The 27,138-nt window shown below is 41.4% G+C and overlaps 1 protein-coding gene across 1 annotated transcript; it reads left to right on the top strand.

Annotated features, from left to right (window-relative positions):
* On the top strand, positions 1–25,899 carry txlnba (taxilin beta a). The gene is made up of 11 exons (XM_053639460.1): positions 1–1,167; positions 1,257–1,315; positions 1,952–2,216; positions 3,991–4,082; positions 5,030–5,194; positions 14,732–14,926; positions 18,036–18,155; positions 18,538–18,612; positions 24,057–24,149; positions 24,363–24,458; positions 24,547–25,899. The coding sequence occupies exons 1-11, from the start codon at positions 1,068–1,070 to the stop codon at positions 25,897–25,899; spliced, it is 2,613 nt and encodes an 870-aa protein (XP_053495435.1). The 5' UTR covers positions 1–1,067.
* Positions 25,900–27,138: the final 1,239 nt, after the last annotated feature.

Raw genomic sequence — 27,138 nt, 5'->3', positions numbered from 1 at the left:
AAATGTTGATGCGTTCAATACTTATTTCCCCTACTGTAACCACAGTTAAGTTAATTTCAGTGAACCTTTAGAATAAGAATATGACAAACTGATCTAAAACATTATCAGATGTGGGAAATGTCTTTTACAGAATAAAAACACCAGCACACACAAACCTGTTGTAACCCTTACATACATAGTGGACAGATTACAGTGATAGAGCAGAAAGAGACGGATAAAGATGGGTCTTTACTAGAATATGTAAATTAGGAGAGTATGTAGAAAACAAAATACTTGTTTATTTGCTTAATAAGAACAATGTCACTTCAGCTTGAGGCAGGACAAAGACATGTGCTATTAAAACTTACTGTATATTTTTCACTTCTTATATTTCTCCTGACTCAGAAACTCAATCTAGCACCACTGTGTTCCATTTCACTTAAAGACAAGACTTAGATTTTTATTTTATTTTATTGATCGGAAACAATGTTGTTCAGAAATGAACCCTTTCTTGCACAGCGTCCACGCTGATATACAGTCAATTTAAGGTGAACAAAATTTCCTAATGAAATGTATATTTTTGCACCATACTCATATGAACACCTTAGTTACTATTATAAGGTTTGTTATTTATTTTTTTATTTTTTTATTTTTTCTTTTTCTTTTCTTTTTTTACCTCAGCTGCTGTCCTAAACTGTCCAAAAATCATTTTAGTCATCAACATTAAATATTTTTATAAAAATATTTAATGAATATTTTATAAAAAATATTTTAAAATATTTTAGACATGCAGGTTAGCATTTGCTGTTTATATATAAAACATTGGAGGATCTTTTTACTGACGGAATTCCTATACATGGATAAGTGATATTTAGAAGAAAGTGAAAATTTTAAGATGGCCAATTTTAAGAACCTAATCTAATCTAATCAGCCTTCAGGAAGATGCTCATTCTAGTGCAATTTCTACTTTAATGACTCATGTTTTTTTAAAAGAGACTTCTAGGCTTTATCGCAACCCCATACGTCTTTGGAAACATGGTCTAAGAAACATGGTCTAAAATGTCCTTTGCGAAACTTTGAAGGACATAATGACGAGCTCCTCATGTGAACTTCTGAAAAGCCAGAGCGGGTCAGTTTTCCTGGGGAGGCCAGATCTCTGCAGCGGCCGGAGTCATGTTCCAGTCAGAGGTTATTTTAAGGGTCTTGTCTGTCACAGCTGTTGTCTCAGGCATCAAAATGCTTCTGGAATTTCTTCACCTTTTTCTCTCCGCTGGTAGTGTGGACAAACTGCTCCATTATCCTCTCTTCCTCTCTGAACAGAAAAGCTACAGATTTTGTAAGTACTCTTTAAAACTTTACAGAGCAAAGCTTTAATATTGTACTAATTAAATATCTACACATAGCTCATGTTGTATTGCAGGGTGGTTATTGTTGCTGTGATGGTTTTCTCATCGAGGCGTGACATTGTGTCTCTTGTCTGTATACTGAAATTACATGATACACACTGTATAGAGGAGAAGTTCAAACCCAAAACAAACATGATCAGGATTTAATGTTGCTTGAGTATACATTACTTAAACAATAAATTCCCATTTCGGACTGCCAGTTAGGAAAAAGCAGTAGCCTGAGTCACTGAGGGTATCTTATTTTTTCCCTATTTAGAAGCTCCATAAATAGAGCTGTGTGTTTGGACTATGCGCCATGTGGCTGAGGGGTGATGGGTGGAAAAAAAAGCTCTGTAATGTGATAAGCAGCAATAAGGCAATAAAGCCACTGGATAAACAACGTTTCAGTTTCTTATTCAATTTTTCCAAATGCAGTGGAGTTTATATGAACAAGAAGTGCCTTTTAGTGCTGTAATTCCAGGGTCCTTTTAAACTTTAAGCTTTCTTGTACATTTCTCGTACATCTTGTTCCATTGTACCATTTTCACAGACCATGGGGGGGCGGGGGGGGTTAATGTGTTTATCAGATAATGGAGAACAGTTCTCAGCCATCTGCTGACATCAGCAACCAGGTCAGTGGTCTTGAGGAGAAACCTGAGGACCCAATGGAAGTCTTCAGCAGGCAGCTAGAGGACATCATCAACACATATGGTTCTGCATGTAGCTTGATGGAAGAGAAGATTTCCAACTTGGAGAAAGATGAAGAGAACCTGGATGAAGAGACCATGGCCAAGGGGGTAAGCAGCAGCCCAGAGACAGAACAGACAGCCAGTGTGCTCCTTGAAGGACTTGGTAAGGAACATGCTTGTTTCTTTATCTTCTTTAATTAAAAATTCTTTTAGGAATTTTTGTGTGTGTAAGACGTCAATTTATTTAAAAAAAAAAAAAAAAAAAAAACAAACAAAAAAAAAACCTATGGCTAGAGTTTACAGAGATCCAATAGTTTGCCCATAATTACATTAAGATTTATTTACACTTGCCAGCTCTTCTATCTGATCTATTTTACTTATCATGACACATACGAAGGACATCAAAAACTAGATAAAATTGGCCTACTGTAGGCTTCCTGTTAGCTGGAACCAGTCTTGACGTTCTCCTCCCCTGACAACCGCCAATCTCTGGATGTTTTTTGCTTTTCGTACCATGTTGTGTAAACTCTAGAGAAACTCTAGAGTAGTCTGTGAAATCCCAAGAGATCAGCAGTTTCTGAAATACTCAAACCAGCCCATCTGGCACCAGCATCCATGCCATGGTTAAAGTCACACTTCAGATATTACATGATTTGAAGGTAGATTTGGTGAGTGCGTACAACTACAACTTAAAAACCGCATGAAAAGACTTGAAACTAGTCCAAAATACAGTATTCTGACATTTTGGAGTTGTTGAATATAAGGGAGGAGACAGGGAGCAGTAGCTGGAATTACTGTTAATGTTAAGAAAGTGTTCGATAACTATTTAATGTTTACCATCTACAGGTTTATTTGTTTTTTTCATTATTTGGGAGGTTTAGACTTGTCCATACATTGAGGATTGAACAAGATGATGAGTCAAACATACCTCCAAATCAACCTCCAAATCAAAACACAAAAGCAAAAACTCTTTTGCGACAGCAATCTCGGTGTCCGGATTTGAACCTGGGCTCAGAATTAATGTGGATGGTCTATTTGCACAAAACTGGAAATATGAAGGAGCTTAAAATGTTCTGCATAGAGATGTGGATCACGATCAGTCTCCAAGCTCGTTAGAGAGGAAGAGACTCACTGTTATTCTCTCCATAGCAGGCAGCACAAAATATTCATTTTAAGGGTGCTGATAATTATGAAACCATTTACATTAACAGCATTTAGCAGACACGCTTATCCAGAGTGACTTACATTTATCTCATTTATACAACTGAGCAATTAAGGTTAAGGGCCTTGCCCAAGGGCCCAACAGTGGTAGCTTGACAGTGCTCGGGTTTGAACTCCTGACCTTCTGATCAGTAACCCAGAGCCTTTAAACACTGAGCCACCACAGAAACCAGTGTCTCGAGGGAAAAGCATTCATGTATGAAAAAAAATAACCAAACCATGTCCCTGTAAGTTTCTGTGCATGTTCTCCCTGTGTCTGTGTGGGTTTCCTCCAGGTTCTCCTGTTTCCCCAAAACACGCCAGTAGATGGACCGACTGCTAAATTGCCTGAGGTGTGAATGAGTGTGTGAATGCTGCGAGCATGTGAAGGATCTGACCAGCATCGGCGCTTACTGATGATGAATGAATGAATGATTATTGCATGTGCATGTCCACCATACATACTTATTCATTACAATTAAAACATACAGTATACTGTATGTAGTGCAGCAGAAAACCCTCATGAATGAAAATGTAGATGAGGCTACACAGGATGTAATAACATATTTCACCCAATATGACCTTCAAGGCATCAAGGACCCAACATTTACCCAGAATTACACGGCCCATGGTTATTAAACTCATGGCTATTTCTTTCTGACTTGTACACGCTAAAACGTGTTCATTTCCCTTATTCTCCTGCACCATTTATTCATTACTTTGCTGTGTCTGTACAGGTACAGAAGCTTCACTCCTGCTGCAAAGCCTAAAAGATCTCATCTCACCGGAGGAGAAGCTGGAGACAGTGTTGAGGAAATATGCAGAGCTGGTGAGTGTTCAGCTCCAAGGAGCAAAGCATACACCTTCCTTTCAGCAGATATAAAGGCATGATTCCCAAAAAAATGGCACTTTCCCCTACAGTTTCCCATACAGCTACAAAGGGCACATACAGTTCATACACACGAGTTATAAAGCCTGAATGTATTGAAAGGTTCAACATCTCACTGAAAATGGAGTACAAAAGGTAGCACAATTCCAACGAGCATAGAGTAAAGAATAGACAAAGCTAGCATAAAGCTGAAATATACAAAAGTGGGTGTCAGGTATTAACAGGTCTGACACTATGGGCTCGAATGTGCCGCCACTGTCACCAGCAATCTCTTCTAAAGAGATAACATCATTCCCGATCCACCAAACTTCACACTGCATCTGGTTCTCTTCCAGGAAATCCTAGACAGGGAGGGACAGAGAGAAACACACACAGAAAGCCAAAAAACATGTCCAGGGACATAACGAATAAGAACAATGTGGTGAAAGTCAGGAGACAAACAAATAGAATACAGTATATAGCTTAGCGAGCTACCTGAATATGGAGCAAACAGATAAACATGAGACTTTTACTTACTTTCACTGACGATGAAGCCTTGACAGTGTAGAAAGACAGATTTGCGTTCTCATGCTCTCTGAGGAAGTAATATATTCCAGAAATGAAAATCTCCAGGTTGGTAAAACACATAACCTTGATCTCATACAGATTTCTTTCTTCTAAACAAATAAACTCTAGATATATTTTTCCTCAACTAACAAGCTACTACTGTAGAGCAAGACATGCCTCTGGGGTGTGACATATAGAGTTCTACAGAGTATTTTATTGGTTATGACTGAATATGAAGTATAACATAGGGGAATGACAATTTTGATTTCAGCAGCACATTAAGTAAAACCTGTGTTAGTTAAAGGTTAAATGTCTGGAGTGATCTGTGTGTGTTTGTGTAGGTGAAGGAGCAGAGGGGCGAGCAGGTCGAGCTGCTTAAGAAGAGACAAGGCCTCCTGGTTAAACAGAGGGACCAGCTCCAGTTAGAGCACAGCCAGGGTCTCCTGGCACGAAGCAAGCTGGAGATCCTCTGTCGTGAGCTGCAGAAGCACAACATGACCCTGAAGGTGAGAAAGCCCAGTCCAGCTCTGCTGAAACGTCCTCTAAAATCAAAGGTCACCACTTTTCCAGTGATTTTAATATGTTCTTGTGACAAGTGGGTGTTACTGCGGGAACAGGTTTATTTCTCGGGTTTGTCATTGAGTTTCAACATTAAAAAACACTTTGTCCAATAATGGGATTAAATAGATGTGTAATGTAAACTGTTTGATTTAAACAAACATGAGGTCATTGGTCTGTTCTTTTATCGCTGATCTGATGTCAGTAATATAAATAAATACTTTAGATGAGTTAATACTCTGTGTATAAATCAGCTATATTTTTAGAAACATTTACAGATAAGAGTTTCAGTAATTCTCATTATTTTTATGTCAGTTTTGAGAGAGAGAGAGAGAGAGAGAGAGGGAGAGAGAGAGAGAGAGAAAATAAGTGAGACATGAGGTGGAAAGTGTCACGTAATGAAGCCTGAGATGGAAGCAAGTGCAGATTTGGCAGTTTAATAAAATAACAAGTCCAAGGGACCAGGCAGAAATCAATAAACAGACAGGCAGAGGTCAGGCGATCAGGCAAACAGCCCAAATGAGTCAAGGCAAAAAGATGAGGTCAAAAACAAAAACAAAGTCAAAACCAGAATAAACAAAAAAGGTCAAAAACAACAACAAAGTCAAAACCAGAATAAACAAAAAAGGCTTGGTAATGGCAGAGACAAAATGCATACTTCGCAATGGCTGTGTGAGTGAGAGTTTTTCTTAAGTAGTGTGGTGTGATTGACATTGTAATTGGGAACAGGTGTGTCTGATTAGTTCTCAAGAGAAGGTCATGTGACAGTGTGTAGCTTTGGGAGCTGTAGTCATGGGCCATGTTTGTAGTTCTTGATGCATTCTGGGAAATGGAGTTGCTGGTTTGTCATGACATGACAGAAGCCCCCCCCCCAACCTCACAAGGGGCACCAATAAACACTCCCTACCCCAGTGGTCCTAGCCCTCTGGGCAAAATGTTCACACAGCCCCTCAGGTTCCAATGCAGGCATTGTCCAACAAGTAGCAAGTTCCTCGAGGAGCAGACATGAGGCTGGGGCTGGTTCGCCGGGGTCATTTGGCAAGACCTAGACTTGGGAAGTTGTGTCGTCAGCTTTAGATAGGGGCTTGACTTGGTGGGCAGTCTCGTCTGCCTTTCTTGAGTGTGGAGCAATGTCTTCTGTGGAGCATGAAGGCAGTGGGATGTCCTCAGCAGCATGGGAAAGTGGAGTGATGTCCGTAGAGAAGCCTGGCGTAATGAGGTTTGAGGCAGAGTAGAGAAGCAAAGCGGACCTCTTGGCTGCAACAGGAAGCAGAGAAACATGCTCGGCTGCAACAGGAAGCAGAGAAACATCCTCAGCTGAACAGGGAGGCTGAGCGGTGTCCTCAGCTGTATAGGGATGCTGAGCATCATCCTCAGTCGAGCAGGGAGGCTGAGCATCGTAAACCATTGACTCTGCAGGCTGAACTTGGTTAGCTGTGTCAGCAGACTCAGGTGCAACCAGATCTTGGTTGGCCGTGTCAGCAGACTCAAGTGCAAGCAGAGGCATGATGTCGATGTTGGCCATGATGTCGACCTCAGACTGGAACGTGGCTTGGGAGGCAGTCTCCTCGACCTCAGACTGGAACATGGCTTGGGAAGCCGTCTCCTCGACCTCAGACTGGAACATGGCTTGGGAGGCCGTCTCCTCGACCTCAGACTCGAACATGGTTTGGGAGGCCGTCTCCTTGACCTCAGACTGGAACATGGCTTGGGACCTCTGGCAGGGGCTCTGCAGTGGAGAACACCTCATGGATCTCAGGCTGTAGCTCTGGAGATGAGGGCATCACATTGACCTCCGGCTATGGTTCCGGGGGTGAGGTCACCACATTGACCTCCACCTGAGGCTCGGCAGGTGAGTTCACTTCATGGGTCTCAAGCTGGAGCTTTGGAGATGAGGGTGCCACGTTGACCTCCAGTAGTGGTTTGGGGATGAGGTCATCATGTTGCCCTCCAACTGAGGCTCGGCAGATGAGATCATTTTGTGGGTCTCAGCTGGAGCTCTGGAGATGAGGTTGCCACGTTGACCTCTGGCAAGAACTCTATAGGTGAGATCGCCTCGTGGATCTCAGACTGGAGCTCTGAATATGAGGTTGCCGCATTGACCTCCAGCTGGAGCTCTGCAGGGGAGACCACCTTGTGGGTCTCAAGCTGGAGCTCTGCAGGGGAGACCACCTTGTGGGTCTCAAGCTGGAGCTCTGCAGGGGAGACCACTTTGTGGGTCTCAAGCTGGAGCTCTGCAAGGGAGACCACCTTGTGGGTCTCAAGCTGGAGCTCTGCAGGGGAGACCACCTTGTGGGTCTCAAGCTGGAGCTCTGCAAGGGAGACTACCTTGTGGGTCTCAAGCTGGAGCTCTGGAGATGAGGTTGTCATGTTCACCTCTGGCTGTGGCTCTGAAGAGGAGGTCACCATGTTGACCTCTGACTGGAGCTCTGGAGATGAGACCACCTCGTGGGTCTCTTGCTGGAGCTCTGTGGAGAAGGTCGCCATGTTGACCTCCGACTGGGGCTCTGGAGCTGAGTTTACCTTGTTGACCTCATGCTTGAACTAAGGAGATGAGACCCCCTTGTGAGTCTCATGCTGGAGCACTGGGGAGGAGGTCACCATGCTGACCTCCAACTGGGGCTCTGGAGCTGAGGTTCACCTCCAACAGGAGCTCTGGGAAGGAGGTCGTCACATTGACCTCCAGCTGAAGCTCGGCAGGCGAGTTCGCCTCTTGGGTCTCTGGCTGGGGCTCTGCAAGGGAGACCACCTTGTGGGTCTCAGGCTGGAGCTCTGAGGATGCGATCACCTTGTAGTAGGTGGTAAATGGCCTCACAGGTTCACTCATGAGACTGGCCCTCTCCAAAAACTCATCCAAGTTGGGGGTGTACTCTGGACTCCCAAACTCCTTTATCAATAGTCCCACAAATTGAGTTACATTGTGAAGACCCTTGGATTCTGTACCGGCCACATGCTCTGCCCACTGGCAAGCTTGGCCAATGAGCCAGGACAGTATGAACCCCAACCACTGCCTCTGGACAGGCTTGGGGAGCACGAGGCTCAAAAAATGTAATTGGCAGTCGAACAGAAAATACCCAGGGCAGCCAAAACATCCATCGTAAGGCTCTGGGGGCTCCCTGGCAACCCATTGAGGAAGCTTGATAGAATTGAGTCTCGGTATGGTGTTCTTTATTACCATAGCGTGATGTCTCCTTCGCTTGCCTGCTGCTTCCATGTTATGGGTGACGTATTCTGTCACGTAATGGAGGCTGAGATGGAAGCGAGTTCAGTTATGGCAGTTTAATAAAATAACAAGTCCAAGGGATCAGGCAGAAATCAATAAACATAGACAGGCAGAGGTCAGGCGATCAGGCAAACAGTCCAAACAAGGCAAGGCAAAAGGACAAGGTTGAAAACAAGAACAAAGTCAAAATCAGAATAAACAAACAAGGCATCAAGTCTTGGTAATGGCAGAGACAAAATGTAACTGAACGTATACTTCGCAATGGCTGTGTGTGTGAGAGAGTTTCTTAAGTAGTGTGGTGTGATTGACATTGTAATTGGGAACTGGTGTGTCTGATTAGTTCTTAAGAGAAGGTTGGAGTTGTATTCATCGGCCATGTTTGTAGTTCTTTGTGCATTCTGGGAAATGACGTTGCTGGTTTGCCTTGACATGACAGAAAGGACTGAAAATGTTTTACTGATGTGAACATAGCTCACTACAAACTCAGAGAGTAAACTAACTTATTATATACCAATGAACAAATGTCACAGGTTCGTATGTACATTGGTATACACTGCTGATTTTTATTTTAAATAATATAAATGGTAAACATGGCTATAGGGGGAAAGATATTGTAAAAGAAACTCAATAGAAGCTAATGCATATTGTTAGGTTTATTCAAGTAAGACATAGGAGATTCATATTAAAGAATGAAAGGCTCAAAATCCAAAATAAATGAAAAGGGGAGCAGGGCTAGGGCTTACCACACGGAAGTAGGTTATCCAGGTACCTGGTCCAGAATCACATGATTAAGCCACATGACCACACCAACATGGAGGGATACCAACCACCCAGTAACCAGTCTCCTCACCTCAGACCCCTCAGCTCCTACTAACAGAAAGAACAGAAATCGGTTATGAAAAGGATGAGGAATACCAGCTGGCCCCAAACAAGAAAAACAATATAATACAGTGTCCAAACAGTCAGACTGAACATATACAAGCACAGCAGATTGGAGCAACAATGAGGAACATCCAACTTAATTCCCTCCTTAATTGTTTAGACAGAGGTAAACAAATGATAGTCAACAAAGCAGTAGCCTGGATGTGCCAGAGAAACAAATCTGAAACACAACACACTATTGCACTATTTAGAAACAATTCACGTGTAAAAGAAAACTAAACAAACATGAACCATGTCCCTTTAAGTTTCTGGGCATGTTCTCCTTGTGTCTGTCTGGGTTTCCTCAAGGTTCAATATAAAGAGAATTCTGGCATAACAGCACCAAGAGCAACATCAGTAAATTCTGCTAAAAGTAAACACTAAGGCCTAGAAACACATGAATTAGCAAATGTTAACGCTAAAATAGCGAAAGTGACCCTATCATTAAAGAAAATTTAAGGAAAAATGTATAATAAGGCTCATGTCACAGTTTCCCTTCAACCCTGTTATCATTTTCCACCCTGCACTCAACCGTGTACTTCATTATTTAAACATCAATTTAAAAAAATGCCATTAAACTGCCATTTGTTCTTTATCATATCTTAAATAAATAACATTCTTGAATATTTCTAGAGAAATTGTGCAGTCCCATGTCATATGGTACACAAGAAATACTGTAGTGGAAAAGATACTGTAGAGGAAAGTGATAGGATTATCCTGTTTAATTTCTAATGATCCATTCAAATCATAGTTATACAGGATATAATCTGACTGTAACGGGTTTAGGAAAAAAATCACAGTTTTTCAGATGTTAATGCAAAAATAATAATTTGTTTATCAGCCTGGAGGTGAGAAAATATGGGGGTTTTTTTGAATGTTAAAACATGTCATATGAAATGCAGCTATATAGTATAAAGTACACTAGTTCGGGACAAAGGCCACCGATTCCTGAGAATGTCCCTTGATTTTAGACTAGCTAAGTGAATTAACTGAAATCCCACTGTAACCCTTGGACGCACCCTAGATGATCCATCCAACACTCCATTCTAAACAGAGTATCCTATGAGAAACAAAAGCTCAGTAAAATCCAGACCTAAGATCCCTGAATGGACCAGGTGGAGTTGGGGGCCTTAGTGATGTAGCAACACCACACCCCATGAATGGGGTGAACGGGGATGAACATTACCATGTTGATTCTGAAGACATGCTCTCACTGAGCTAAGTGAAATGCCAGGATGTTTTTACATCACTAAGATGCTGTTTTTACATGGTCATTTCATGCAGCTTGTATCTGGATTTGAATAAAACAATTGCATTACATTCTCATTAAATTTAAATACCTTCCAGCGTTGTTCCTTATTTTTAGTTGTTTTTCCGCCACACTCAGATTTAGCGAGTATCTAATACTGAAATTCTGCCTTCGGTATTCAGACCTCAGATATAACTACATATTTAACCACTATTCAGGACATACATGAGAGTTACATACACGGGAAGGAGTTTGATCAATTCTGACCACCAGGACTTTTTTCTGAATGGAGTATAGAGACATCGCTTATCTATAGCAGATATGAACACAGTACAAGCACCCGGTCACTGGTAGTGATTTCTTTACAGGACGCATTCCTATTATTTTATTCATTCAAAAAATCAAAATAGCAAATTAAAAGCATGATAAAAAAAAGCACTTACATCCAGCACACACATCACTATTTCATGACCTGAGTTTAGTGTCTCGTGGCTGCATTAAGGAGTATGCACCAGAGCTTGATATTTGAAATAAATAAAATAACAGGTCATGCTAGATAAACTGCTATTCTATTCTATGCACTGATGAATAATGAGTGTGTTGTATTTTGTTCAATTAAACCAGTGATTAATGTGATCATTACAGCTAGGATTGTCCATGCAGTAATATATTTTGATATTTATTTAACATGAAAGTCATCATATTTGTCTTAATTTTTACATTGTTTCTTGGGTTTACATTACATCGTAGTAGAAGAATGCGAATAATTGTTATGTAGTCCTTGTAATGGAGGTTTAGGATGGATGCACGTGCAGTTAAAGACGTTTATTAAAGAGAAAGGCAGGCAGACAAATCCAAACAGTAATCAAAGCATGGTCTAATTACATTAAAAAGGTCAGGCGATCGGTAAATGGGCATAAACAGGGCTAGGCTGGAATCAAAACAAGAAACGAGAAACAAGGTCAATAACATGAAACGAGAAACGAGAAACAACCGCTTAGTAAAGAGGTAAACTCAATACTGCGCAAAGTGCACAGAGACACGAGGAGTTTAAATGACCAATGTAATCATGGCTACACACAGACAGCTGAAAACAATATTGAAACACCTTCGGAAAACAACCAATGACTAAACAGGGATGTAGACAGAACATAATCATAACAAACGCACATGTCCAAAGTAAACAAAGTCACTGTCATTGAACACCGAAAAGCGTGCGTTCGCTGAGCCTCAGCAGACTCAGGCGTGAGCAGAAATTGGTGGTCCGTGTCTGCAGACTCGGCCGTGAGCATAACTTGGTGGTCTGTGTCAGCAGACTTGGGTGTGAGCAGAACTTGGTGGTCCGTGTCAGCAGAATTGGGCGTGAGCAGAACTTGGTCGTCCTTGTCAGCAGACTCGGGCATGAGCAGAACTTGGCCGTCCTTGTCAGCAGAATCGGGCATGAGCAGAAGTTGGTGGTTTGTGTCAGCAGACTCAGGTGTGAGCAGAACTTGGTGGTCCACGTCAGCAGAATTGGGCGTGAGCAGAACTTGGTTGTCCGTGTCAGTAGACTCGGGTGTGATCAGAACTTGGTTGTTCTGGAGATGAAGTCGTCATGTTGACCTCCGGCTGTAGCTCGCCAGGTGAGTCCACCTCATAGGTTGGCTTCAGGCGTGACCAGGACCTGGTTGTCTGTGTCAGCAGACTCGGGCGTGAGCAAAACTTGGTTGTCTGTGTCAGCAGATTCAGGCATGAGCAGAACTTGGTTGGTCATGACGACCGACTCTGGCATGAGCATAACTTGGTTGGTCGTGATGTCGGCTTCAGGCGTGAGCAGAACCTGGTTGGTTGTGACGTTGATTTCAGGCATGGGCAGAACCTGGTTGGTCGTGACATAGTTTTCTGGCATGATGAGAACTTGGGTGGTCGTGTCAACAGACTCTGGTGTGAGCAAAACCTAGTTGGTTGTAACGTCAGTTTCAAGCATGAGGAGAACTTGGTTGGTCATGTCTACAGCCTCGTCGATCTCAGACTGGAACTTGGCGTGGGAGTTCGCCTCGTCGACCTCGTACAGGAACATGTCTTGGGAAGCCATCTCTTCGACCTCGAACAGGAACTTGGCTTGAGAGGCCGCCTCTTCAACCTCTGACAGGAACTTGGCTTGAGAGCTCGCCTCTTCGACCTCGGACATGAAGTTGGCTTGAGAGGTCATCTTTTCGACCTCGAACAGGAACTTGGCTTGAGAGGTCGTTTCTTTGACCTCTGACAGCAACTTGGCTTGAAAGGTCGTCTCTTCAACCTCTGACAGGCACTTGGCTTGAGAGGTTGTGTCTTCGACCTCTAGCTGGAGCTAGGCAGGTGAGACTACCTCGTGGATTTTGAGCTGGAGCTCTGGAGCCGAGGTCGCTACATTTACCTCTGGCTGGAGCTTGGCAGGTGAGACCACCTCATGGGTCCCAGGTTCGAGCTCTGGAGATGAAGTCACCACATTGACCTCCAGCTGTAGCTCGCCAGGTGAGACCACCTCATAGGCCTCGAGCTGGAGCTCCGGAGTAGAGGTCACCACATTGACCTCTGGCAGGAACTCTGTGGGTGAGACCCCCTCGTGGGTCTCAGGTTGGAGCTCTGGAGCCAAGGTTGCCATGTTGACCTTCGGCTGGAGCTCGGCAGGGGAAACTACCTCATGGGTCTCAGGTTCAAGCTCTGGGGATGAGGCCACCATGTTGACCTCTGGCTGGAGCTCTGCAGGTGAGACCACTTTGTGAGTCTCATGTTGGAGCTCTGAGTAGAAGGTCACCCAGTTTGCCTGCTCATAACAGGTAGTGAACAGCACGTCAGGTTCATCTCTGAGGCAGGGCTCCACCAAAAGATCCTCCAGGACTACCCTGGATTCTGGACTGCCGAACATCATCATGAATAGTCTCACAAACTGAGTTACCTTCTCCAGTCCGTTGGATCCCATGGCTGCTAGACGCTGTGCCCACTGGCGGGCTGAGCCAAAAAACCGGGACAACGTGAACCTTATCCAATGCTTCTCACTGGGTTTGGGGTCCGCTAGGCTAGAAAAATAGATCACAAGAAAATATTCAGGGTCGCCTGACAACCCATCATACTGCTCCAGGAGATCTACTACAGTCCACTGCGGGAACTGGATCGAATCCACAGCTGGGACGGTTTGCTTGGTCTTCCTAGCGTAATGTCTCCTCCGTCTTCCTGCTGCATCCATGTTGTGGCACAGTATTCTGTCACGTAATCCTTGTAATGGTGGTTTAGGACAGATGCACATGCAGTTAAAGACGTTTATTAAAGAGAGAGGTAGGCAGACAAATCCAAACAGTAATCAAAGCGTGGCCTAATAACATTCAAAAGTTCTTGCGATTGGCAAACAGGCATAAAAAGGGCTAGGCTGGAATCAAAATGAGCAACACGGTCAATAACATGAAACGAGAAATGAGAAACAAGATCAATAACATGAAACGAGAACTGAGAAACAAGGTCAATAACATGAAACAAGAAACAAGAAACAAAAGAGTAAAGAGGTAAACTCAATACTGCGCAAAGTGCACAGAGATATGAGGGGTTTAAATGAACAACACTAAAACACCTTCGGAAAACAACCAACGACTAAACGGGGTGGAGACAGAACATAATCATAACAGTGCACGTGTCCATAGTATACAAAGTCACTGTTATTAAAAACCAAAAAGCATGTGTTCGCTGAGCGCTCGCACACCTGGCTAGTGCACTTCGGTTTTCCGAGCTCACTGCAGCACTGACTCAAGGGGAGATCGTGACAATAATAGCTATTTGTTATTGAAAAACTCAGACACATGACTTATATAAGACTGAAGCTTATTTTGTCACTTTGCAATTTAAAAGATAAAATAGATTTTAATTTTTTAAAACTGAGAAACTGAGAAACAACAGGCAAAAATCGCTGGAATTTTCATAAATATAAATGAACCAAATCTGGGCTTTTATCTGACATTTATCTGAAAGTAGTAATATTCCAAAAAATATTCCATTAAAGTACAGAATATTCTATGTTTTCTCTAGCTTGAGCAGTGCTTTCTTTGGACATTAAACACTGCAGTTATCTGTGTTACACCACAGGAAGACATGCTGCAGAAGTGCCAGGAGGATGAGAGGAAGCGAGCGGAGATCACCAGTCATTTCCAGAACACAGTAGTGGACATCCAGGCCCAAATTGAGCATCACAGCAACCGCAACAACAAGCTGTGCCAAGAGAACAGCGAGCTGACAAACAAGCTCACCTCCATCATCCAGCAGTATGAGAAGAGAGAGGAGGTACACACACACATACACACACACACACACACACACACACACACACACACTTAAAACTAACTTTACAGGAGGCAAACTGGTCTTTAAGAGGTCAGGTGTGTAAATTAATATTTAGGAACACTTGTTATTTTTTCTTCATTTGATAAATTATTCCACTGTTCCTTGCAAACCTGCTCCAAATCTATCAGATTGGGATATCAGGTATCTCCTGTGCATAGTCCTCTTCAAGTTATTCCACAGGTACTAAAAAGTATTTAGATCTGGGATCTGACTGGGCCCTTCCAAAACACTGATCTTCTTCCTCTGAATCTGTTCCTTTGTTGACTTGGAGTTGTGCTTTGGGTTGTTACCATGCTGTAAGTTGAAATGTTTCTTCATCTTCAGCTGTCTAACAGAGGCCTGCAGGTTTTGGGGTAAAATAGATTGGTATTTGGAGCTATCCATGAATCCCTCTATCTTAACTAGAGCCTCAGTCTCAGCTGAAGAGAATCAGAACCATAGCATGATGCTGCCACCACCATGCTTGACCGTGGTTCTGGTGTTCCTTGGATGATAAGCTTATCAAATTTATCTTTCAGAATTATGCCTAAGAAGTTCTACCTTGGTCTCATCAGACCATACCACATCTTGCCACATGGTTTGGGATGATTTAGGTGGCTTGGATGTTTTTGTTTTTGTTTTGTTCTTTCATAAGAAATGGCTACCCTACCTCATCGCTCAGAAATGTGAAGAGTACAAGAGATTGTTGTCACATGCAGGGAGTGATCAGTACTTGTCAGATATTCCTGCAGCTCCTTTAATGTTGCTGTAGGTCTCTTGGCAACCTCCTTGATAAACTTACTTCTTGTCCTTTCATCAGTTTTGGAGGTCCTGTTCTTGGTAATGTCCCTGTGGTGATGATGGCCTTCACAGTGTTCCATGGTTCCATCTTGGACCATGTTTTGGAAATTCTTTTGTACCCCTCCTGATGGATACCTTTCCACAGTGACATCCTGTGAATGTTTTGTAAGCTTTTACAATCTATCTGAGGTGGCAACTGACTGCTAGACACACTTTATAAGAGTCTTTCCATAGCATTAGTTCAAACAAACAACTGAGCAACACTGTTTTATCAGTATTATCTCCAGACTAACAGAAGCACCACACCTAATGACCTGAATTAAGATTGAACAGCAACAAGAAGATGGAAAGATAGTCTCTAGAAATATGTTTAATCTTTAGCAGTTTCAAACCTGAATTTTTCCAGTTAGACCCACTCCTACCTGCCTGAGCAGTATTTATATTGTGTATGGAGAACTGAAAACCTAATTCACATTTACATTCAGGTGGCATCGAAATAATAGGAAGGCGATATTCAGTCATCAGCACAAAAATATTCATAATAAAAGATCATGTACAGTTAAGGGCTATACTGTGTGAGAGACTGTGCATCTGCCTCTCTATCTACAGAAACACATCCTCACCGGGTCTCAATTCATGCCTTATTTAATGACAGGCTAGTCTTACTCTCACACACTGCTGTGCATTATGGGTAGAAATAAACAGTGCAATGGCATTTAGTACAGATCACTCAGCACTGAATAATGTAATCTTTACTGCCCCCACCTGTTTCTGGAATATAAATGCAAAAACATATAGAGCTGTAATATGGCATGGACTATAGCATGTAATACATGTACAGTTTACTGTCACTTTTATTATTCAGTAGTAAAAATATATGCAGTATTGTGCAAAAGTTTTAGGCACCCTATTTGTTTTAGTACAAACTTTGTTTTTATTTAATGACTTCTATGTTATCGAGTCAGTACAAAAACACTTTAGATTTCCAAACATTAATTTTCCAGCACAAAATGAAATGTGACAGAAAAATGTTTGTATGTCAGTAAATAAAGCAGCGTATTACATAAGAGACCACTTTCCAGACAAAAAACATAATGAAGGTTGATGATTTTCACTGCAAAAATAAGAAGCGAGTGCGCCAGTCAAAGCCTCCAGAAGAACCATGGCTGGTTCTGCAAGATGCTCAACAACACTTACAGCTCATTTCCTTATAAAACTGTGCACATTTTACCTGGGATTACTTTTTTTTTCTTTTAAAGCAAAAGGTCATTATAACAAATATTGACTTTGTTTCGTTTATTACTGTTTACTATTCTTTATAGTATTTCTTTTAATGTAGAAACATTTCATTTGATTATTTTTAAGGCATCTTTGCTCTACAGCGTTTCTTTGCATGTGCCTGAGACTTCTGCACAGTACTGTATATGTATATCCTTCACCTATGCTGAAAAAGAATTCTGCTTTATGAGTTGGCATTAAGTCAGACATAAGCATAAAGCGTATTGTTTATTTTAATCAATTATAACTATGATTTTTAATTTATTTAACATGAGTTCATGTAGATGTAGTACATACTGTACTTACAGTGAATCCCAGTTCATTCTAAAATCCAGCTTCAAAATGTTTGTGTTGTGTGAGGATGTAGGATTGTTGTACATGTACACTGTGTGGCCAAAAGTATGTGCACCATCACACCCATACTGAATATGGTTCTTCCCCAAACTGTTACCGCAAAGTTTAAACCACACAATTGTATAGAATGTCTTTGTATGCTGTAGCATTACAGTTTTCCTTCACTGGAACTAAGAGGCCCAAACCTATTCCTGCATGACACAAAGTGCACAAAGCAAGCTCCATGAAGATGTGGCATGGTAAGGTTGGAAGAAAGTGGAAGAACTTGAGTGTCCTGCACAGAACCCTGACCTCAAACACCACTGAACACCTTTGGGATGAACTGGAACTGGAACTGGTGCCTCCTCACCATCCCAACATCAGAACCTGACCTCAAACCTCACAAACGCTCTTGTAGCTGAATGAACACAAATCCCCACAGCCACGCCCCTAAATCTATTGGAAAGCCTTCTGAGAAGACTGGAGGAGGTTATTATAACTGTAAAAGGGGGAATAAATCTGGAATGAGATGTTCAACAAGCACATACTGTATGGGTGTGATGATCGGGTGTGCACAAACTTTTAGCCGTATAGTGTATCTCTAAAAGAACTCCACTGTGCTCTAATGATACATACTTTCTCTACGTCTCCAAAACAGAGCTTAGAGAAGATATTCCAACAGAAGAATCTTCAGCAGCAGCTGTCAGATGCCAAACTGGAAGAAGCTAACATGCGTCTTAAAGAAGCTGAGGAGAAGCATACGAGGGAGAAGGAATACGTGAGTTATGCAACACTCTTTGCTTCTGCTCTTTAAGTAGAAACAGCACTGAGACTATGAAATGTGATGAGGAATTATATTTATTTTTACTTCCTAGGATTGCTAACTGATTTATGATGTTAATAATGAATGAATGGATGAATGAATGAATGAGTAATTAGCATGGTGTATGCATGGAGAACACAGACAGTCTGGAGGACCCATGGTAATGTCTCACTGTCTTTGTTGCTAGTTGCTTAAAGAAGCAATTGAAAAAACAAAGAAATGCGTCACAATGAAGGAGCAAGAGTTGCAGATGAAGAAGCAGGTAAAGTGGAGTGCTTTGTCATTTTCTCTCTCTCTCTCTCTCTCTCTCTCCTTGTGTTTTTGTGTGTAAGCGCAGTTACTGTCTCACGCTGCGGAGTGGAAGCTACAGGTTAAAGAGCTGAAAGAGCAGAACACAGTGATGCAGGCTCAGGTGAATATCCAATTTAGTGCTTAATGATCTACTCTTTAAACCACCCACATGGGAATATTTGAGTGAAGGGGAGTCAATACACAAGGCCCAGAGATAAGAATTCATTATTACATGTTGATAACTTTCACCCGGTTCAACTGGAAAATAAGAAGCTTCCTATTAATTGCTCTTTTAAAAGACAAGCTAATGTTCTTGAATAGATGAAACTATGAAGTTATACATATGACACAGGAGGAGAGTAGTGTAGTGAAGTGTAGTGTAGTGTAGCATAGTCTAGTGTAGCGTAGAGTAGTGTAGCATAGTGGGGTGTAGCATAGTGTAGCATAGCGTAGCGTAGTGTAGCATAGCTTAGTGTGGTGTGGCGTTGTGCAGTGTAGCGTAGCTTAGTGTGGTGTAGCATAGTGTAGCGTAGTGTGGTGTAACATAAAGTAGCATAGCATGGTGTAGCGTAGCATGGTGTAGTGTGGCATAGAGTAGTGTAGCGTAGCATGGTGTAGTGTAGTGTAGTGTGGCATAGCGTAGTGTAGCATAGCATGGTGTAGCGTACAGTAGTGTAGCGTAGTGGGGTGTAGCATATTGTAGTGTGGCATAGTGTAGTGTGGTGTAGCATGGTGTAGCGTAGAGTAGTGTAGTGTAGTGGGGTGTAGCGTAGAAAAGTGTAGCGTAGTGTAGAGTAGTGTAGTGTAGTGGGGTGTAGCGTAGAAAAGTGTAGCGTAGTGTAGAGTAGTGTAGTGCCTGATTAATGGGTGTGTAGATAATTACTGCTGTTATGTCTGAAGCGTTAGATAAGCCAAGTGGTGGATTTGCCAATAAAATACAAATTAAACCATTTATAACATTCATTTACTTTAAACTTTAGATCATTAAACATGCGGCTAATTTACCTTTATTATCATTTCACAAAAAAGAATGAATAAAATATTTTTATTCATCCATCTTCAGCAGCTGCTTTATCCTGGTCAGGGGCATGGTGGATGCAGAGCCAAACCCAGAGCCATACACACACACACCTACACACACACCTACACACACACCTACACACACACCTACACACACACCTACACACACACCTACACACACACCTACACACACACACACACACACACACACACACACACACACACGCACACACCTACACATACACACACCTACACACACACACACTCACACCTACACACACACACACACACACACACATATACACATGCACACTATGTGTTGCTATACTATAAGTATTATTTTGCTATATTTATACTTGAGTTTTATTGAAATTAGATACTTGTACTTTTACTCCTTACATTTTTGTTTAGATCTTCAATGTGCTTGTTAAAAAACTCAAAGCCAATAACTGGACACTGCACATCACATCAATCACATCACATCAATTCATCCTTCGTTGACCTTCTCACGCTACACAGTGTATATGTGCATCTCAAAAAATTAGAATATCGTGGAAAAGTTAATTTTTTTTCTGTAATTTAATTCAAAAAGCGGAACTTTCATATATTCTAGATTCATTACACATAAAGTGAAATATTTCAAGCCTTTTTATGTTTAAATCTTGATGATTACAGCTCACAGCTCATGGAAATCAAAAATCCAGTATCTCAAAATATTAGAATAAATAATTTATAATACAGAACTGTCAACCTTCTGAAAATTATGTTAATTTACGCACTCAATACTGGGTCAGAGCTCCTTTTGCACGAAGTTCTGCATCAGTGTGGTGTGGCATGGAGACAATCAGCCTGTGGCACTGCTGAGGCGTTATGGAAGTCCAGGTTGCTTTGATAGCGGCCTTCTGCTTGTCTGTCTTGTTGGGTCTGCTGTCTCTCATAGATTCTCTATGGGGTTCAGGTAAGGCGAGTTGGCTGGCAAATCAAGCACAGTAATACCATGATCAGCAAACCAGTTACTAGTAGTTTTGTCACTGTGGGCAGGTACCAAGTCCTGCTGGAAAAGGAAATCAGCATCTCCATAAAGCTTGTCAGCAGACGGAAGCATGAAGTTCTCTAAAATCTCCTGGTAGATGCTGCATTGACTCTCGACTTGAGAAAACACAGTGGACCAACACCAGCAGATGACATGGCACCCCAAATCATCACTGACTGTGGAAACTTCACTCTGGACTTCAAGCAACTTGGATTCTGTGCCTCTCCACTCTTCCTCCAGACTCTGGGACCTTGATTTCCAAATGAAATGCAAAATTTACTTTCATCTTCCCCATGATTGTGGTTGTGTACTGAACCAGACAGAGATTAAAGGCTCAGGAAACCTTTGCAGGTGTTTTGAGTTAATTAGCTGATTAGAGTTCTTCTCAGGTCGACATTTCTGTAATATAAATGCTTTATTCTAATATTTTGAGAAATTTTTGATTTCCATGAGCTGTAAGCTGTAATCATCAAGATTTAAAAAAAGGATTGAAATATTTCACTTTATGTGTAATGAATCTAGAATATATGAAAGTTCCAGTTTTTGAATTTTCTACGATATTCAGATTTTTTGAGATGCACCTGTAGTTCGCACTGTAGCTATCCATGCGTGTGTGAAGATAGATAATCCACATGCCTGCAGTGTGGAAGCTGAGGATGAGTACCCCGGCATCTCACTAAAATGTTTCAGTACGCTGGAGTTAATGAAGACTCATATAAACTGAGGCGCCTCCTTTACCTCAGTCATGAACTCCAGTTAATTTGAAAAAATTAGCCTGGTTTATTTGCAAAAACCAGTTTAGACTAGCATCGATTCTGGTAGCTAACTTAATTGGCTGTTCTATAAAAAATTCAAGCTGATGGTAAATATCAGTTATTAACATGATGTTTTACTTCTGATTAATTCATTAGCGAACTGTGTGGTGTTAGTCATGCATATGAGCAGCAAACGTACTGAGACTGAGTGATGTTTTCAGGCAAAACAGCATAGCTACTTTAAAACAAAAAACATTTGTACATAAGTAATAAGTAACTTTTCAACTGAATTTCATCAGACATTTACTCTTTTATATATATATACAGTGGGGGAAATAAGTATTGGATGCATTAACATTTTTTTTCAGTAAATATATTTCCAATGAGGCTATTCACATGAAATTTTCACCAGACATCAGTATTAAATCAAGAAATCCAGAAATATAAAGAATTCACAAGATTAAAGTCCATAAATGAAGTTATGTGTAATAAAACGGAATGACACAGAAAAAAGTATTGAACACGCTAACTGAAATTTATTTTATACTTAGTGGAGAAGCCTTTGTTTGTAATGACAGTTTCAAGATGCTTCCTGTATGAAGAAAGTAATCAGCCGCAGTATTCAGGTGTGATTTTGGCCCATATAATATATCCAAAAAGTATCATTTCAGCTAGTTCCTTGCCTTACGTTTCCTTGGAGAACTGCTTTTTCTTAGCGTGTTTAATACTTTTCTCCCGTGTCATTCCACTTTATAACACATAACTTTATTTATGGACTTTAATGTTGTGAATCCTTTATATTTCCAGATTTTTTCAGTTAATACTGCTGTCTAGTGAAAATTTCATGTGAATAGCCTCATTGGAAATATATTTACTGAAAAAAATGTTGACGCATCCAATATTTATTTCCCTCACTGTGTGTGTATATATATATATATATATATATATATATATATATATATATATATATACAGTATCTCACAAAAGTGAGTACACCCCTCACATTTTTGTAAATATTTGATTATATCTTTTCATGTGACAACACTGAAGAAATGACACTTTGCTACAATGTAAAGTAGTGAGTGTACAGCTTGTGTAACAATGTAAATTTGCTGTCCCTTCAAAACCTTCTAAACCGCTAGCAACAAAAGTGAGTACACCCCTAAGTGAAAATGTCCAAATTGGGCCCAAAGTGTCAATATTTTGTGTGGCCACCATTATTTTCCAGCACTGCCTTAACCCTCTTGGGCATGGAGTTCACCAGAGCTTCACAGGTTGCCACTGGAGTCCTCTTCCACTCCTCCATGATGACATCACAGGGCTGGTGGATGTTAGAGACCTTGTGCTCCTCCACCTTCCATTTGAGGATGCCCCACAGACGCTCAATAGGGTTTAGTCCATCACCTTCACCCTCAGCTTCTTTAGCAAGGCAGTGGTTATCTTGGAGGTGTGTTTGGGGTCGTTATCATGCTGGAGTACTGTCCTGCAGCCCAGTCTCTGAAGGGAGGGGATCACGCTCTGCTTCAGTATGTCACAGTACATGTTGGCATTCATGCTTCCCTCAATGAACTGTAGCTCCCCAGTTCCGGCAGCACTCATGCAGCCCCAGACCATGACACTCCCACCACCATGCTTGACTGTAGGCAAGACACACTTGTCTTTGTACTCCTCACCTCGTTGCCACCACACACGCTTGACACCATCTGAACCAAATAAGTTTATCTTGGTCTCATCAGACCACAGGACATGGTTCCAGTAATCCATGTCCTTAGTCTGCTTGTCTTCAGCAAACTGTTCAACCTCTGCAGCAATGCTGGCAGCACTCATACGTCTATTTCCCAAAGACAACCTCTGGATATGACGCTGAGCACGTGAACTCGACTTCTTTGGTCAACAATGGCGAGGCCTGTTCTGAGTGGAACCTGTCCTGTTAAACCGCTGTATGGTCTTGGCCACCGTGCTGCAGCTCAGTGTCAGGGTCTTGGCAATCTTCTTATACCCTAGACCATCTTTATGTAGAGCAACAATTCTTTTTTTCAGATCCTCAGAGAGTTCTTTGCCATGAGGTGCCATGTTGAACTTCCAGTGACCAGTATGAGGGAGTGTGAGAGCGATGACACCAAATTTAACACACCTGCTCCCCATTCACACCTGAGACCTTGTAACACTAACAAGTCACATGACACCGGGGAGGGAAAATGGCTAATTGGGCCCAATTTGGACATTTTCACTTAGGGGTGTACTCACTTTTGTTGCCAGCGGTTTAGACATTAATGGCTGTGTGTTGAGTTATTTTGAGGGGACAGCAAATTTACACTGTTACACAAGCTGTACACTCACTACTTTACATTGTAGCAAAGTGTCATTTCTTCAGTGTTGTCACATTAAAAGATATAATCAAATATTTACAAAAATGTGAGGGGTGTACTCACTTTTGTGAGATACTTTATATATATATATATATATATATATATATATATATATATATATATATATATATATATATATATAAATAATTTAAAAGCATATTTACAACAATAAAAAGCACAAGTATATTCAGAGACATCTTAGCTTTACTGGATATGGACCATGTCACATTTTTAAGACTCAGGAATCACTATGAAGGCACAAACACACACACACTCACAGCACAGCATTATTTCTTTTCTAACGGTGTCTATAATGGATGTACTCTGAGGAGCTCAAACAACCCTAAACATTTGCTGTTTTTCTTCTCCTCCACCCTTTCTCTTGTAGCTCGTGTTGTACTCTCACAAGTTTGATGAGTTTCAGGCTACACTGGCCAAAAGCAATGACGTTTATACTGCTTTCAAACAAGAGATGGAAAAGGTTTGCTACTTTACACCGTCACACATTTTAAATGGTTACAGCTGTATTTGAAATATGATGTGCTGTAAACTAATAAACATAACAATAACAATAATGCAGTATAGCCGGTGTGTTTAAACTCTTGATGGCAATCCATGCCATGTATCAAGAACAATATTTTTACACTAATTCTTTTCATAATTATTATGTTAATCATGTCACCCATCTACTTAGATGACCAAGAAGATGAAGAAGCTGGAGAGGGAGTCAAATGTGTGGAAAATACGCTTTGAAAGTTGCAACAAAACTCTTACTGACATGATTGAGGAGGTAACCTGCTGCATTGTGTGTATTTTTATTTGTTCACCAATTCAGTAATGCTGCACTGAGCTAATCTTGTGACATTGCCTTCCAACAGAGATCTGAGAAGGGCAAAGAACTTGAGCTCTTTACTGTGAAGATCGATAAGTTGGAGACTTTGTGCCGAGCACTACAGGAGGAGAGGAAAGTCCTGTACGACAAGATAAAGGAGATCCGCATACAAGCTATTTCAGCCTCAGCAACTGTGATGGAACTTGGTGAAGAAGAGATTCCAGAACTCGACCAGCTGCCAGTCTCAGAGCCGGTGCGCAACCCAGCACTTACAGCAGAGATGGAGAAGTTGTGGAAGGAACAAGAACGTCTGCAGGAGTTTGCAGCCTCATTGATGGCCTCAACTGCAGATGAAATGGAGGGCTCTGACAGTGAGGAGGAATCATCTGAGCCTAAACAACTAGTTCCTCTTGTTCCTGTGCCAAGTAAACCAACAACAGTTAAGTTAGATTCCTTAACAGAGGAACACGGTCTGGAAGAAGGTATTGAAGAAGTACATAAATCAGATACTACACTGACTCCTAAGGGAGTGAAAAGTGAGGCAATCCAATTAGAGGCCAAGCATGAGTCCAATCAACAGGAGAAAGAAGCACCTAAAGCAGAACCACCCAAAGCAGAACCACCCAAAGCAGAACCACCTAAAGCAGAACCACCCAAAGTAGAACCACCCAAAGAAGAACCACCAAAAGCAGAACCACCAAAAGCAGAACCCCCCAAAGAAGAAACACCCAAAGCAGAACCCCCCAAAGAAGAACCACCCAAAGCAGAACCCCCCATAGAAGAACCACCCAAAGCAGAACCACCCAAAGAAGCACCACCCAAAGAAGAACCGCCCAAAGCAGAATCACCTAAAGCAGAACCATCCAAAGTAGAACCGCCCAAAGAAGAACCACCAAAAGCAGAACCACCAAAAGCAGAACCCGCCAAAGTAGCACCACCCAAAGAAGAACCACCCAAAGTAGAACCACCAAAAGAAGAGCTGACCAAAGTACCAACTAAAAATGTTGCAAAAGTACAGCCAATCAAGCAAGAGACACCCATGCAAAAATCTAACAAGCCAAATTCTGTAGGCCACAAACAAATGAAACCCAAAGAAGTAAAAAGATTAACAGTTCAAGCTGAAGCTCCTAAAGTACCTTCTAGCAAAACTGAACTTCATACGGAACAAGACCCCAAAGCTGAGTCTGCTAAAGAAACTTTAAATGCAGAAGTGGAGCCTATAAAAGTAGAATCTCACATTGCGGAATCACCTGCACCCAAGGCATCTACTACAACAGCAGCAGCAAAACCACTAAACGGAAAATCCCAGGAAGCCACTCCCAGTGCTAATAAACCCCACCCCAAGAAACAGGGCTCCTCTAAGAAGAAAAGTGCAGCTAAAGGTGCTAAGAAAAGCTGAGCGAAGGAACGTAATGGACTGTATGATTCCAGTCATTTTCACTGATTCCTCATTTTCTCTGCTGTGGTGTGTATTTGTGTGTGTGTGTGTGTGTGTGTGTGTGTGTGTGTATGAGTGCAGTGCTGTGTGAGGCTTTGTATCTATATACTTTTTTCAAAAAAGTTTATTAAAGAATCTTGATAAGTGTTATTATGTGTGTGACATACAGTACCGATATTTGTCAGAGACACTGTCCAACATCATACTGGGACATGAACAACATCCATTTCAAAACCCATCACAATCTATAGCTCTGGTATACCTGATGATTCCTCGCCATGCAGCAGTTACCATGGCAACCACTTATAAAAAGCCATGCAGCATAAGCCAGCCACTATATTCCAAGCTCTGTGAACTAAAAAGCCACACTTGCCTTTGTGTGTGTGTGTGTGTGTGTGTGTACAGGTGTGTGTTCAGTTTTCTGGTGAAATACAACAGCTCATCTACAAATGACAAGAATCTGAAAAGATTTGTTGGCATAGCAACTTGCTAAAGAGCTTGCAGGCCATTGTTAAGTATGGACATGATACACACACACTTACACACACACACACACACACATACACAACATGATGTTTATTACAGTGGTAATATTCAAAAGAAAGGAAATAATAATCTACAAAAAACAGATTTCCATGACATTTGACAGAGGATGTGTAAATAGAGAAAAATCTGTGTGATTCCTCAAATCATTTTCAGTTTTTCAGTAGTGTGGCTGTGAAAGAGGGAAAATTACATCTTTTTATTATATATTATATACTGTAGTGTAGTGAGTCAGTAGTGATGTACCTCGTCTCCACAAGCAGAGGAGTGTGATATAGCGGATAATATTAAAGTCATGTTAGGAAGTAAATTGTAACGTTTTGTCACACAAGAACTACAGTGTCCTCCACTAATATTGGCACCCTTGGTAAATATGAGCAAAGAAGGTTGCGAAAAATTGTCTTTATTGTTTAATCTTTTGTTTAAAAAATTTACAAAAATACTCTGCTCTCATGGATATCAAACAACTGTAAACAAAACACAGGTTTATATATATATAAAAAAAAATCTTTGTTAAATATAGGTGTGCAACAATTATTGGCACGCTTTTAGTCAATACTTTGTGCTACCTCCCTCTGCCAAGATAACAGCTCTGTTTTCTCCTATAATGCCTGATAAGTTGGAGAATACATTGCAAGGGATCTGAGACCATTCTTC

This window comes from Ictalurus furcatus, chromosome 2 (genome assembly GCF_023375685.1).
Source record: "Ictalurus furcatus strain D&B chromosome 2, Billie_1.0, whole genome shotgun sequence".
NCBI lineage: Eukaryota > Metazoa > Chordata > Actinopteri > Siluriformes > Ictaluridae > Ictalurus > Ictalurus furcatus.
This window is presented reverse-complemented; position numbering and strand designations above follow the sequence as displayed.

Bases quoted from the DNA above. Each gene is read 5' to 3' on its own strand.
- txlnba (XM_053639460.1), top strand. From the start codon at position 1,068: ATGACGAGCTCCTCATGTGAACTTCTGAAAAGCCAGAGCGGGTCAGTT. The intron at 1,316-1,951 runs GTAAGTACTCTT...TGTGTTTATCAG, and splicing joins ACAGAAAAGCTACAGATTTT to ATAATGGAGAACAGTTCTCA. The intron at 24,150-24,362 runs GTTTGCTACTTT...CCATCTACTTAG, and splicing joins TCAAACAAGAGATGGAAAAG to ATGACCAAGAAGATGAAGAA.